Source organism: Colletotrichum siamense (genome assembly GCF_013390195.1).
Source record: "Colletotrichum siamense strain Cg363 chromosome Unknown KSG_Cg363_contig04, whole genome shotgun sequence".
Taxonomy (NCBI): domain Eukaryota; kingdom Fungi; phylum Ascomycota; class Sordariomycetes; order Glomerellales; family Glomerellaceae; genus Colletotrichum; species Colletotrichum siamense.
Window position 1 is genome coordinate 3,430,389 of NW_023501017.1, and position 14,846 is coordinate 3,445,234.

General features: G+C 47.5%; 5 protein-coding genes across 5 annotated transcripts; 2 read left to right on the forward strand and 3 right to left on the reverse strand.

Moving 5' to 3' along the window:
- Positions 1-6,885: 6,885 nt before the first annotated feature.
- SLC39A9 (Zinc transporter ZIP9) lies at positions 6,886-8,326 on the reverse strand (the record flags this gene model as incomplete). Its single annotated transcript, XM_036638675.1, has 4 exons — positions 6,886-7,066; positions 7,118-8,095; positions 8,185-8,201; positions 8,294-8,326. The coding sequence occupies 4 exons, from the start codon at positions 8,324-8,326 to the stop codon at positions 6,886-6,888; spliced, it is 1,209 nt and encodes a 402-aa protein (XP_036496136.1).
- Positions 8,327-9,028: 702 nt separating this feature from the next.
- Positions 9,029-10,579, forward strand: HAT1 (Histone acetyltransferase type B catalytic subunit; the record flags this gene model as incomplete). The annotated part of the gene is made up of 3 exons (XM_036638676.1): positions 9,029-9,047; positions 9,106-9,381; positions 9,429-10,579. The coding sequence occupies 3 exons, from the start codon at positions 9,029-9,031 to the stop codon at positions 10,577-10,579; spliced, it is 1,446 nt and encodes a 481-aa protein (XP_036496137.1).
- Positions 10,580-10,806: 227 nt separating this feature from the next.
- Positions 10,807-11,984, reverse strand: P5CR-2 (Pyrroline-5-carboxylate reductase; the record flags this gene model as incomplete). The annotated part of the gene is made up of 2 exons (XM_036638677.1): positions 10,807-11,771; positions 11,906-11,984. 2 exons carry the CDS (start codon positions 11,982-11,984, stop codon positions 10,807-10,809), a joined length of 1,044 nt encoding a protein of 347 aa, XP_036496142.1.
- Positions 11,985-12,546: 562 nt separating this feature from the next.
- On the forward strand, positions 12,547-13,438 carry ctk3 (CTD kinase subunit gamma; the record flags this gene model as incomplete). The annotated part of the gene is made up of 3 exons (XM_036638678.1): positions 12,547-12,705; positions 12,757-12,924; positions 12,986-13,438. 3 exons carry the CDS (start codon positions 12,547-12,549, stop codon positions 13,436-13,438), a joined length of 780 nt encoding a protein of 259 aa, XP_036496143.1.
- A 386-nt stretch (positions 13,439-13,824) lies between these two features.
- Positions 13,825-14,475, reverse strand: CGCS363_v006830 (54S ribosomal protein L12; the record flags this gene model as incomplete). The annotated part of the gene is made up of 2 exons (XM_036638679.1): positions 13,825-14,151; positions 14,248-14,475. 2 exons carry the CDS (start codon positions 14,473-14,475, stop codon positions 13,825-13,827), a joined length of 555 nt encoding a protein of 184 aa, XP_036497009.1.
- Positions 14,476-14,846: the final 371 nt, after the last annotated feature.

Here is a 14,846-nt window from a genome sequence, read left to right on the forward strand (position 1 = left end):
GTAGGTACCTTCAGACAGGTTAGGAGTGGCAGAGACCAGAGGTATTGGTAGAGGTACGGCACTGTCGATGGAAAGGCAGAAGGTGCCACACGGGTCACAGTGCATTCGGCGGGGCCTGTTTCTCTTTGTGCTACCTCCCGTCTTTCATCACTGGCATATTGAGGCCCGGGGGAGGCAAAGACGACGAGGAGGGGCGGAAGTGGAGGGACCGGGAGGCGAGAAATGCTTACTTGCAAACGCTTGGGATCCAGAGAGACTGAGGAGTTGCAGGCACATATCATGCGAACGGGAACGACGTCGAAGCCTGTGTCCGTAGAGGCAGGCGGTGTTCTCTTACCTCGTGGCGGTTTACAACATGCAGCCATACCAAGGACATGGCAGACACTGGCAACGCCTCCTAGGCCCAGGCGTTCGCCCGTGAATCCCAAACAAACAGATTTTTATTCTGGGGCTTCTCTAGCGCTGTTTCGTGCCTGTTACCCTCCACCACGGGACTGACATCTGACACTTCAGCTGACCTGGCAATCTCGCTCTGAGCTGAACGAATGCAAGCCTACAAGCCAGGTGCCATCGGAACCATTCTGCGTGTCCGTCTAGAAGACGAGAACCTCTCCAAAGAACATGAGAAAGAACAACGATCGGGACTGCTCAGGTATTCCGGGGTGCGGACACCGCAGGATGGGAGCAATGGCGGCGGCAGCCAAGCGCGGCCTGCAAACGGCCGGTCCCGACTCGCTTCGCCAATCACCTGCCTTTCCTGCAGCCGGGTTGGGTGGGAAATGGCTGCACTTTCCGTTTGGTGGTCAACTTCACTTACAAGTCCTGACTATGTGCTACCTTTTCTACACTAGGTACGGACCTTTCAAGGGAGACATGATCGGACGGACGTTTCCATCTTTCCCCATCACATCTTGGAGAACGACATCAGCGAGTGATAGTCATCTGACTATTGTGTCTATTGTCGAATGCGAATGCGGATGGAATGACGAACAATGCCGAGTCATCCATCCATCCATTGATCTCCCTTGTCCGCATCGACCAAGCCGTGTCTCTCTTCGCCCATCGCCAGTCTCGAATAGCCGCTCTATCGAATGCGAACTCGTTATTTACAGTTGAGCCCCTACATTCCCACATTCCCCAGCTCTGAGGCCTGGGTTCGTTCTCTCTTTCCCAGGCCGCCTGTCATGAACAGCTGAGCAAAGTCTCACCTCTTCTCGTCTCACTGCGAACACACACCACCACACACGCACATTACCTTCCTGGGGTCCTTGCAGGGTCCCAGTTAGCGGCGCTTACATTGCACTAGGGGTGTAATCTTCTCCCCAGTACTAGCACGCAGCACCTCTAGTATGAGGTAAAAGTGACTTTAACGGTAACCTACGTCCCTTATGTAATTTCAGAATTATAATAGAAGTACTTTTTTTACTATTGAGTTAGTATTTTAACTAAATTTAGTGTGAGATATACTTACTACCTTTAAAGCTAGGGTCCCCTAAGTAGGGCTATTATTACTATACCTTATTAGATTACTACTTACTATAATCTTTTATTTATATTATAGCTTATTATATATACTAAAAAACCACTAAGTTATACCTTCTTATAATAACTCTAAGTATTTTTATTAGTAATTAGTAGGCTAATAAAGGCTTAAAAATTAGGGATAGTATTATTATTACTATACCTATTATTAATAAGAGTTTTAACTCTAATAATAAAGAAGTTAAGGAGATTAAGCTACTCTTAGTTAAACTACTAAATCTATAATTAAGGAAATAAAAAGGAATATCCCCTATAAATAATAATAACTCTCTATTTATAGCTAAGTCTAAAAAAGTAAAGAAGTTAAGAAGTATAGGTATATAGATTTATTAATCACCTTATTAAATATTAATATTTATATAAGAACTTCTATATACTTATTAGGATAAAAAGCTAAATATTAATAAGCTATAAACGTTAAAGCTAGTATAAGTAGAGATTATAAAGAGCTTTAATAATATAAAGATCTTTAACTACACTATAACGCTAAATTATATATATAATAAGTTCTATACTAAAAAGAAGAGGTTCTCTCTATAAGCATAAGTAGCGCTAAAGTTAAGTAATACTTTTAACGTAATAACTAGCGTAATATATTATAATAATAATAAAAAGAAGGCCTTCTTAGCTAATAACCCTAAGTTATTATAGATATAAACTATAAAGTTAGGTTAGCCTTAGCTTTATTTAGAGATATAGAATAGAGGCTTAGGAACTAGTAAGAGTATATATACTATAGATAATCTTATATAAGTAAGGAACTCTAATATAGAGGATAATATTAATAAGAGTAGTGAGAGTAGTAAGAGTAATAGTGAGGAGGAAGTTAATAACTTTACTAATAAGGAGGATAATATTATTAATAGTATACTTAGCTTACTTATATCTTTAACCCTATAGAGTAGCTACTTTATATTAAGTATACCTTTTTATACGCCCTTACTTTAATATTTAATATTATAAATACTACTATACTTATTTAATATATTAAAACTATAAAAATATAATAAGATAATTATAAATATTAAGAGCTAAGTTTATATAGGCTAAAGTATTTAACTTATAAGGGAGAGAAGGTAAATAAAGTTAGAGGAGATAGTAGAGGGTAAACTAATAATTAATATAGCTCTTACTAACCTTAAAGTAAATTTTTAAAGTAAGTTAATAGTAGTATAATATATAGTAGTTATAAGAGAGCTATTATTAAAGCCTTAAAACTTTATTATATTACTAATAGTTCTCTAGAATAAAATAGAAGGTAATAATAAGCTTAAAAGATTATATATTAATTAGATATTAGAGAAGTAAAAAGAGGTGTGTTTTTTAATATAATTTTTATATATATACTATATAGTGTTAGTATTAAAAAAAAGAGTATTTTTACTATATATTTTAATATTAACCTATCTCTACTAAAGTTAATATTAACTTACTACTTTACTTACTACCTCTTTTTTTACTATAGCTATTTTAACTATATCTTTACTACTATAAACTTATAAATCTCTACTACTAACTTATTTATATAGTAATTATCTACTTATTAATATAATATATTAATATTAATATTATCTTAACTTTCTCTTTCTATTAGTTTTATCTTTATTAGAGAGTAGATTATTAGAAAGTTATAGAGCGCTATTACTATATATATTATAGTAATCTGTTACTTTAAGCTATATTCTAATACTAAACTTTAAATAATATAGAACTTCTTCTTAAGATAACTAAAAGCTTACTCTATAATTACTTAAAGCTAGCTATACTTAAGATTATATAGCTCTTAGGTAGTAACTAATAGTAAGTTTATATCCTTTTAATTTTATAAATAGTAATAAGTCTTATAGTATAGAATATTAAGGCTATTTTTACCTCTAAAGCTAGTATTAATAAGGAAATATCTGCTTTCTAGTACTATAAACCCTTAGTTATATATAAATATTACTAGCTTTAAGTTATAAATTAACCTCTCTATATTAGTAAGTATATATAAAAAGCTATTATTAAACCTTATTACTATAAAGATATTCTAGCTTATAAAGCCTTTCTAATAACGCTAAATCTTCTATTTTTTTTCTAATATAAAAGTATAGATTAAAATACTATTAATAGCGCTAATATAGCCTAAAAAAGCTTCTTACTTAGGGTCCCCTTTAATCTCTAATAAGATCTCTCTTTCTACTATAGGTTAAATATACGCTTTATATAGTTTAATATAAGTAGTAAGTAAGAAGTTAATATACTATAATACTATATTTTAGCTAACTTTAAATATATAGGTAGTAATATACTAAGAGCAGCCTTAGCTTAAGATATATAGGAATATTAATAGTTTTTATTTTATAGTTATATATTAAGAATCCTATAAGCTAGTATACTTATTTAGTTATTAAATAAGTATATTAAATTACTATTTATTTATATAGAATATCTTAAAAAAGTAGTAAAGTAACCTTATTAGTAATCCTCTTATATACTTATATACCTCTATAGGGCTACCCTTATTAATAGTTCTTTAATAATTAGTTAATAACTACTTTTATTAAGTTAAAGTAATATAAGTACTCTAAATTACTATATCTATAGCTTTATTTATAGCTTTATTATTATTAAAAAGTATAATAGAGGCGTTAATTCTGCTATTAAAGGGGTCTAACTACTTTTAGCTATACTATATACTAAAGTTTAGTTTATAGAGAGGGTTAAAAAGCACTCTCTCTATAAATTAAGCTTTTTATATAGTAAAAAGGCCTCAAATAGTAGAAAACTTAAGTACTATATACTAGAGAAGGGGGTATATAGTTATTTTTTATATAACTCTACTACTAAGGCGTTATACTAGGGTCCCCTTACTACTAGTAATAAATTAGTGCTTAGAAAGGTTAAGCGTATGAAAACGAGGTTTTTCCGGGCTTCTGTTACGTCAGAGAATGACCCCGTACTAGAGGTGCCTCGTACTAGAGCCCAGTACTGGGGAGAAGATCACACCCTAGGTATCCATCGTCTGCACCGCAGTGGGTATTCGTGACGTCGATCAGTTCTTTCAACTTTTTGGGGGCTGCCGAGTGCGAATTTGGCTCAGTGCCCCGAGCCGCCTCCACCGCCGCCGCCGCCGCCGAACAAGAAGTTGGAACCGACCAGGGCAACCTTCAGCAATACTTTGTGCGGCTTGCCCATGGAGACATCACCACGATGGCGCAATAGTAAAGAGGACGCTCTCCGCTTCGGCTCGCCTCCCTCGACGCCAAACGGCGGCATCACGACACTTGCGCCATAATGGAATCCCGGGTACATATACCCCGGCCCTGACAGAGCCACAGCCGCGCCCCCGGCGTCACTGGATCCAGCGCTCGTTCTGCATTGTCTCGCACTCTATCTCCTTCGTGTGGTTCTGTCAGCAGAACTCACCTGTCAGTCAACGAACCAATTGTTTCTAACCCCAGCAGAGCTTGCTATACCCAACCTTACTGTACAACTTCTCCTACAACCTTCCTCATTAGACTGTCGTCGTCACACCTTGACGAGAGTTTCGTGACTTGATGTTGTAACCTTCAAAAGACTTTCGTCGGCATGTGGCTTGCACGCAACTCCGGGCTGGGCGCATTTACCAGCCGATGATCAGATCTTCGTAAAGGTTAGGTACGCTTCCACAACGGCGAGGAAAGACGAACCTCCCACACCATACGCGCATCATCAGACGACGAGTCCATCACTGCCTCTAGAAAACCATCGTTGCCGACTAGCCCGCCACAAGTGCCTCGACCACCCAGCACAGGGGCGTCAACAAAACAACAACAATGGCTTCTTCGGACCGTCGTGGTAACCCAACCGCCCTTGAGGTCAACCATCGACGGGCACGAACGAAACAAGTCATGACCGTCGTATCGCGGATCCGGCACACTAAGTTTAGCTACCGGCCTCGGACAAGCCCGCAGCACCTACCGCCAGTGTTTTACCCCCAAATCCCTCGAGTTCGTATGTATTTTGGTATGCGTTGGTTACTCATCATCGTCTTTCAAAGATACGAAATTAAGATGGGTGGGATGAGCAGTTGCATACCACTATCCTCAAGCAAGCCACTGCAATAGTCTCAACTCATCATCTCCAGAGAGAAACCCAGCAAGCATGCCATAAAAAGAAATGGTCCACGGTCTATCCCGCTCAGCTCAGCTCCTTCGCGTGTGTCTTCCCAGCTCCCCTTAAAGGGCTTTGCAAACTTGCGACACTACCGGCTTGGATGCCTCAGATCTGCCCCAGTGATACAACACAGGGGTGCCATTCTCGAGCCTGCGCCGCTCAGACCTGTCTAAGCCGACCCTTCCAAAACCGAACCCCGGGGAATCCTTCTCATTTGCAGAGACAACAAATAGGCCTTTTTTTTTCCTTTTCGAAGGAAAGAACATTTCGGACTGTCCAATATTTGAGGAGGTTGACAATGCCAATGTCGGTCCCTAATGGGATGATCTGTGTCTGAAGAATTGCGACACCTGCATACCTCTCAATCTCTCTTTCCATTTCTCACGCCCTCTCAATAAGCTCCAACCAGCCCCCTGTACAAGTGCCATTTTCAGCTTCTTGACTTGCAGATCCCCCTCGGCTGTCGCAGAGGCATGAAAATCGTCAATCTATCTCTGGACTGACATTCCCGTGTGAGAAGTTGATTAAAAAGCTTCCACATTCCGCTTTATGCTACATTGTGTTCTAGATGGGACTGTGTCTCAGACTCAGAGCACTATCGCAGCTTCCAAAGCGCCGCAGGCCGCTCTCTCTGTCCTTTGAGCCTCAAGGTAATGACTAGTCTGCTGATGAGCGCAACGCGCACACACACGCGCTCATGAGCCAAACGCCTTTAATCCCCATTACCCCTCCTTCTCGATTGTCCATGTTTCCTTGCGCCGTTGTAACGAAGCGCCACGAGCGCCTCGCTGGTGCCAAGGTCGTCGTACGAACTTGAAACACTCGAGACGGAAACCTAGCTCAACTCGGGCGCTTGGTGGACAAGGGTTTCCCTAGCTCTCCATGCGCCTGCTCTGCAGTAGTTTCCCTCACAACATGTTGCCGGTGCATCGACGGGCTCCTTGGCGGGCGAATCGTGTTTCTGGAAATGTCAATCAAGAAACTTTTCGACTTTTATACAGTTGCGGACGGCATCGATCGATCTAGTACAGAATCTTAAAAAAAAGAAAAAGAAAATAGATATATCCTTTTGAATCTGGCAGGCCCCTACGCCGAATAACTACAGTCTATACAGTCATCATCATCATGAGTCAAGAGAGTCTTGTCGTACATCGAAGCCTCGATTCGTTCACACGGATGGGCCGAATGCTATCCCACGTGGCAACGCTAGTGGTGATGCCCAAACTGAGTAAGGAGAGGTAAGAGCATGCCGGCGACGGTTGCAAAGGTATCTCGCATTTGCGGCCGGTGTTGCACCCGTTGGCTTCCTTCTGAGTATCCGTTCATTCCGCCGTGCTCGTGCTTGGGGGAGCTGCTGTCTTCCTGCATGGCGTGCATCGCAACGAAGCTTGTATGTGTCAGTCGTGGAAGTCTGATTCAGGGATGGCGTCCGACTTACAGGAAGGTCCCCGCCGAGAATAGCAGAAGCATACCAGTCCACCACTGGCCGGACTCTCCGTCGAGGTTGCCGCCGCCTAGGATCTGTATAATTGCCCACGTGCTCAAGGCACCGAATGGAGCAGCAAGGCTGAAGACGATCAAGTGACCTCGCGCCGCACGCTTGGTCAGACCCTGCTTAAGGAGGACTGAAGTCAACCCAAATGCCGCAGGCGCTTTGTGAACCATAATGGCGACGAAAATGATCAGGCCCAGCTTCGTGTTCGACGTCGACGTCGAAGCTCCCATTGCTATACCATCGGCTGCTGCATGGATCACTAGGCCGATGGTGGTTGCAAGACTTCGAGATTGCTTCGGCGGGGGTGCCAGAGCCCCCAAGAATCCCTCCGACTCATCATCAACACTGCTGGATGCGCCCCCGAGGTTATCCAAGCTGACATGCCGCATCTGCGGTTCGTTTCCCATACGGTCTGTGGCGTGGCGAGGCAATCTGTCGATGAGGAACATGAGCACAAAACCGAGGATCATGGACAGGCCGATGTAGAAGGTCGGCACTTCGGCTTGTTTCTCCTCGCTGTGCTTTGGCTCGGCGCCCGGAGCATGAACCGGGGCAGTTCCGTCGTGGCCATGTTCGGGCGCAGGAGGCTCCTCTCGACCGCGCAACCGCATGCCAGCAACATCAACGTGCCCGACCGAGGAAGACTCCCCTCTCCGTCTCGTGGGATCGATCGTCGCTAGTCGCGGGACGTCGTCGCCTGTCGTCCAGCGTACATCCAAGCTATGTTGCCTGCCAACCGCGGTCGCTATGCTTCTCTTATCATGGTGGTGTCCCCCGGTGGTCGAAACAGCTTCAATGCCCTCGGGTATGATCACAATCATCGACGTCCCAACCAGAATACCAACACCAACGCTTGATATGAATCGAAGTTGCGACTGTGTTAGGGAGATAGCGAGGGGCAGTGAGCCGGCGAAAAAGGACCTATTGGCGTATGATATCAGTACGGATCGTTCGGGTCGTGTGCTGGTGTGTTCGGTTGGAGACATCGGCCTCATCGAGGAGCTACGTACGCCAGGGCCATCACCGTCTGTGATCGCAATCGTTAGCTTGGTCATCAGTTCGTAGTTTGGCGGTCGAAGTCCAGCCGAAGCTAAGTAAGACAGCTAGGTGTCAACTTACGCTCAGCATGAGCAATAACAGTAGCCCTCCCATTTTTGGGTGCCGTAAAATGCGTCGGTCAATTACTTTGGCGCGAGATAAAAGACGTGGGGAGAGGTTGCCGAGATCGAGAACGTCGGGTTACGCCAACATGTCTGGTACCGTAATCAACGGCCACCCTGCTTGCCTGCTGCTCAATGGAAAGAGGAGGAGGGAATTCGCAAACTTGAGACCTTTTTTCTGCTCGTCGTCTCTCAGCTCGTTCAAAGGGATAATCGTCGAGGTTGGTTTCGGAGCTAAGGCCCTACCTAACTGCTGCCCCCTTCAGACGGCCAGGGGGCTGCTGCTCCTGCCTTGTCACCACATGTCGTAATGCTGGTGGGTCCCCGGCCTCCCCTCCTGCGGCTTGCTCTGCGAACTGGACGGAACCTGGCCCGGGGAGCTATTTCAGGCTTGACGCTGCCACTAGAGGGGGACCCATATTAAACCCCTCTAAATGCAAATCCATTTAGTCCCTGTCGCGTCTTGTCGCGAGTCGCTTTGACTGCGCGTCGCCACAGTTTGTCGCAAAGCTCGACCTGATCCGTACTTTAGCTCCCATTCAACCTTGATTGTCTCCCAAACCTCGACTTTTGGTGCGATTTGCACAGAAAAGCGATCCGTCTTAGCCAGCACATCTCACCAACTCTGTTGGCTCCATCGGTTGTGAAATAATCGCAATATTCACATCCAACCCTGCCTCCAGCTGTCGACACCATGGCTGAGATTGATGAGTGTACGTTCCAGTCAGGTCGCTTCAATCCATCGTTGCAGGTCACTGATTATTGCTGCAGGGTCGGCGAACGCCACTGAGGCCGTGAACATCAGCCTGATTGCTCCTGCTGCCGGCGCAACGAAGTCGATCGCTTCATTCAACCCAAAGTTCACATACTCCATTTTCGGCGATGAGGAGACCATATTTGGTTACAAGGATCTCAAGATCAACCTGCGATACCTGACCTACGATATGCGCCCTCATGTTAAGGTGTCGTGGGGCAAGAAATTCAATTCTGTCGGTGAGACTGAAGCCGCAGATATTGACGACATTCTGAGGCAGCATCTGCCTGGTGGTGAGTGTCGCCTCCGTCGCAACAGGACCATAGCTAACCTCCCGAAGTCGCGTTCCAGTCAGCCAAGGAATTCGAGAGCCGCGCGCAAAGTCAGCCTGACAACTTCACCCCTCCCGGTTCCCTTCACTCGAGCTTCGAAGGCGATGATGGAACATACGAAGTATGGAAGGGTAGCTTGGCGGACACCGCCGTGCGCCAGATCGTGAACCGCGTCGAGGCCCTCGTTCCGCTGTTCATCGAAGGAGGATCGTACATCGCGCGCGATCCGGAGAATGAGGAGGATCCTTGGAAAGCACCCGAAGACGCCAACCGGTGGACCGTCTACTTTCTGTATCGCAGGCAGCCATCTGCCGAAGCCTCAGAGACACCATCCTACACTTTCGTCGGCTACTCGACTGTCTACAAATTCTTCAGCTTCCGTCCTCCGACGCCACCCTCGAGCGATTGGGACCTCCCAAAGGAGGAGTTCAACCTCCTAGATCAGTTGCCCTGCCGCTCAAGACTTTCTCAGTTCCTTATCCTGCCGCCTTTCCAGGGTAAAGGCATCGGTGCCCGTCTCTACAAAACGATCTTTGACACATACCTTCAAGATCCCCAGACCTTTGAGCTGACAGTCGAGGACCCTAATGAGGCGTTCGATGACATGAGAGATCTCTCTGACTTGACGTTCCTCCGCTCTCTGCCCGAGTTCAGCAAAGTCAAGATCAACACCGATATCTCTCTGCCGAGGCCTCCTACCGGTACGGTCCCCCGGGACCTGGTGGATTACGAGTTGCGTCAGAGCCTCCGCCAAAAGACAAAGATCGTGGAACGTCAGTTCAAGAGACTGATTGAGATGCATACTATGTCTCAGTTGCCTGCTTCGGTCAGGGCAGGATTCGGCGAGGAGAAGAAGCCATTAGCTACAAAGGAGGACAGGCACCAATATCATCTGTGGAAGCTCTTCGTCAAGCAACGCATCTATCGTCAGAACGGCGATGTTCTTGGTCAGCTGGACATCAGCGAGCGAAGTGAAAAGTTGAACGAAGCCCTCAGGAGCGTGGAGCTTGAGTATGCTAGACTCCTGGATTGGCACGCACGTTGGGAGAAACACAGACTTGGTGCCACCGAGGCGGACGAGTCCAGCAGTAAGAGAAAGTCAGTGGATGATGCCGAGGAGCAGGGTTCCAACAAGAAGGTCAGGATCGAAGACGTCTGAGCTCTCCACAACTTACGACGATGCAAAAGGGCAGGGATTGGGTCCAGGAGTTCAAGGTTGTCATCGAGTCTATTCTGTCATTCTACTTAGGCCTCTGCCCGGTTGATACCAAGTTTTTCATAGGCAGTTTACGGCCACTTTGTCATTAATCAAAATTGAGCATCCTTGGCAGTGAAGTTGCTGCCTGCTCATGACCTATCCAAACTCATGTCTGGCGTGATAGCGATTTAAAAGCTGGGGAACCCGGATTGCGCAGGGAAACGAGTGCCGTTGACGCCCTGTACGCCCTGGCCGAGCTGGCTAGCGACGACAGTTGATTCACGCACCGCACGTGCAATTGTGCCTCTAACACGACCCTCCTCCAGCACCATCAAGCCTCCGATCGTGCAGCCGCCTGGAGTGGTCACCTTGTCCCGGAGAAGCGCAGGGTGGTCGCCATTGAGGACCATGCCGGCAGTTCCCCTCATCGTTTGGGCAGCCATTCTCGTGGCCTCGGCACGGGGGAGACCCATGGCAACAGCTCCGTCAATGGCAGACTCAAGCATGAGCGCGAAGTAGGCGGGGCAAGAGCCGCACAGCGCGGTGCTGGCGTCCATGTTATTAGGAGGGAGATAAACCACATCACCAATGCGCCTGAAGATCCAAGTAACCAGGCTGGAGATCTCGGGGGAAAGAGGCCAGGTCGAGGTGCCGATGACGGTCATACTCTCGCGGATCAGCGAGGCGGTGTTGGGAACAGCTCGGATTACGCGGCAGCGGCCGTCTTCCTCTGGGCTCTTGGTGGGCGCTACACCGTGGAGGATCTCCTCGAGGTCGGCCTCGGTGACGCCCGCGCAGACGGAGACAAGGAGCTTGCCATGCAGGGCGCGGGCCATGCCAGGCTCGCTCAGGATATCCTTGACCATGTACGGCTTGCAGGCAAGGAGGATGACGTCGGACTTGAGGACAGAGGGGATGTTCTCGTTCTGGACAACCTTGAGAACGGACGAGTGTTCCCAAAGAGCCTTCTTGACCTTCTTTGCACTTTCAGGACGGCGAACGCAGGCGATGAAGCGGGATGGTAGTCGGCGGGGGACTTCGTCTTGGAGAGGAGTGGAAGTCCCTGACCCTGAGGGAGTTTGCAAGGGCTTGGGAGCTTGCATCTCCTGTAGAGAAGTGAGAATACCATTCAGTATGGCAATGCCCATGGTGCCTGTTCACGTGTTAACCATCTATTCTATTTTGAATGTCGTGTTTTTCTCGTTGAAAAAAGTCGGTTGGACCTGGTTGAGGTGTCTTGAAAAAATGCGGAGATATCATGAGAATCAGAGACACGAGCTTACTTACCACAGCCAAGGACGGTCATGGTGAGCTCGTCTGACGACGAGGCACCGCCATCGTAGATAGTGAGTGCGTGAGAGGGCATGATGAGACAAAGTGTGAGTTGAAATCGCGGGTGTAAGTGAGGTCGTGGTTTGCAGTTAAAGCAATTGAAACGTTCACACACTGCTTGTCTCTAGGAATCAGATCAAGGGCACAACTAGGTTTGGACCAAAACTTCGTTTTCAATCGCAACGTGTCAAGCTATTTTAGCCCAGCAGAGCCCAAGTAAATAACATTATTGAAATATTGTTCACCTCCTTTTACAAGACTCCACTGTTACCGATATCGTCCATATCATCCACTGAGAGCGATCATTTTCCGGGCAGCTACACGCTAACCCAAATCTCGCTTAGCGTCCCCGACTCGAGCTTCTCACAGTGCTGGGGTAGGAAAAATGAGAAATGCACAGGCCGTCCCTGTGAGAATGACACTTTCTGGTAACCAAAGTAAGAGAGCGCTCTGGGCAGCAACTTAATCAGATTCAACTAACCGAAGCTCATCCAGCCAACGGCTTTCAACATCATCAGGAGGAGCACTCGTCGCTTTTATTACCAGACGGATCAGACGAGCATATATACTGGGGAGTATCCCCAACTGCGACAGACATGGCGGACCCTTTCGAGGTTCGGATGCGCTTTACATCTCAGCTGCAGCACCTGAACGCATCCGTCACTTCTGCTCAGAAGGCTGCCCAGTATGCGCTCAAGTACAAGGACATGGACGAAGACTTGCATTCATGCATTGTCGAACAGTTGGAACGTGGCGTAAGTCCCTTCTTTTGCGTGAAAAGAATGAGAAAGCTGACCTACATACAGAACAATATGAATACCAGAGCCAACATCATGTACTTCATCGAGCATTTCCTGGAGATGGCGCAGAAAGACAACCACGTGGACTACGTTCGCATGATGCAACGCGACATTATTCGGATCGTCGATGCAGTCGCTCCGGATGATGGATCCGGTGCTGCCAACGTCAAGGTCGTCAGAAGGGCAAGCTAACTCAGCTCTCGCAGTACAAGAATCAAATGCTGACGCTTCCAAGGTTCTCCAAGGACTTCAACAAAAGCAATTTTTGCAAGCTCAGACGGTGACTGAGATTGAAGAGGTCTTGAAAGAACGAGAGACAAGCGCCCGCGATGCTGGCTTGTCATCGCCTGTCAACGGCGACGTCGATATGGGCGACGCGCCCCCGAGCCACGCGATTCCGACTAACGGCAGGGCGCCACGGCTGGAGAAGCGACAGATCGAGCAGCGCATTGAGGAGGACCGCGAACGCCACAAAAGACTGCGCGAGAGTATCTGGGCCATCCCATCGCACGACAACGCTGAGACCGACAAGATCTGGGAGGAGACAAGCGACATGGGTGACGATGACCACATCCTTGGACAGGAGGAGTTTACCGAGTGGCGCCAGTCCATGGAACATCAGTGCGCCCCTCGTCCGCCCGCTGGTCCCGCCAGCACCCGTATCACGAATGGCAACAAGAAATATTAGTTGCTGCTTACTCGAACTCACAATAGGCATATCGGGGCGTTTGGGTGATTGAGTCAAAATAGGCGTTAAACGGTCGGTTCTCGTAGAGCCATGTATACCACTGATCGGGTATGGTTGCTTCCATGGTTCCTGTAGTTGTAGGCTCTGCGGCGCATGAGGCAGTAGCCAGTCACAAAAAGAGAGGTCTCAAAGTCGTCAGTCAATGGTGGTGTATGTCTTTATAATATTGTTACATGGGTGTTTATACACTCATACACATCACATCTAGACCAATCCGATCCAGATCTCGACGTCAAAAATGTCCCGAGTTTTCATCATCTCCTCCCAGGAGAGTAGTCGTCGCTCTCGTCCACTGAGCCTAGCCAGCCAATGCAAACGGGCAGAATTTACTCCATAACGACGGTGGCACCAAGCTCCTTCATCGTGGCGATAATTTTCTCAGCCTCGTCCTTGGCTACGTTCTCCTTCATCAGCTTCGGCGCGCTCTCGACGAACTTCTTGCTGTCCACCAAGCTGAGACCGAGCAAATTCTTGACCTCCTTAATAACCTTGGCCTTGGCACCAGCGTCAAAAGCAGTCAGCTTGAGGTTGAAGACGCTCTTCTCGGCGGCGGCTGGCGCAGCCTCCTCGGCGGCCTCAGCGGGGGCGGCTGCTGCGGGGGCAGCGGCGGCAGCAAAACCACCAACGGGAAGATCGGGGATGTTGAGCTTGGTCTGAAATAGTGTACATCGTCAACATCAGCGCATTCTGCATCTGGCGACATAATTGGGTTCCACTATCCACCCCGACCATATCCGTATTTAACTCACCTTCAAGCTTGAGACGAGGTCGGCAGTTTCCAGAAGGGTAAGGGTACTGATCTGGTCGACGATAGCGGCGATCTTGGGGTTCGTGGGTGCTGCAGCCTCGGTCGAGTTGTGCCTCCTAGCGGTCGCGGGGGTTCGGGTCTGGAAGAGGGTCGTCGAAGCCCGCAGAGAGCTGCTGGAACGGAGCTGGCGGGCGCAGCTCTGAGCTGCGTATCTGCAAGAGAGCGCCATTGCGAGTGCGTTTGTGGTTGAAGGGTTTTTTGCAGGAGCGCAATTGAACCTTCGTTAGGGGCGTGGCAGGTGGGCGGGAGGAGTGGAATTGGTCGTCGGTTCGGCCTTCGCAGCACGCAGGGAGATTCCAAATTCGGGATTCACACTGCTTGAAGTTTTTCGAGCTCGAATGCCCGGTCGCGCGAGTGGTGCAGAGTTGTCTCCACTTTGATTGGTTCGGCCCTTTATACCGCCGCCTTCCGTCCAAGAAGCTGCCGCTACCTAGGAACGTACAGACCGGGATCCCTGTCGCTACCGAAAAAAAAAGTTGCTGTTGGCTGGGGCGAAGGGTCCTCTGGGCGAGATGCAAGAAAAAAAAAAAGTACATACAA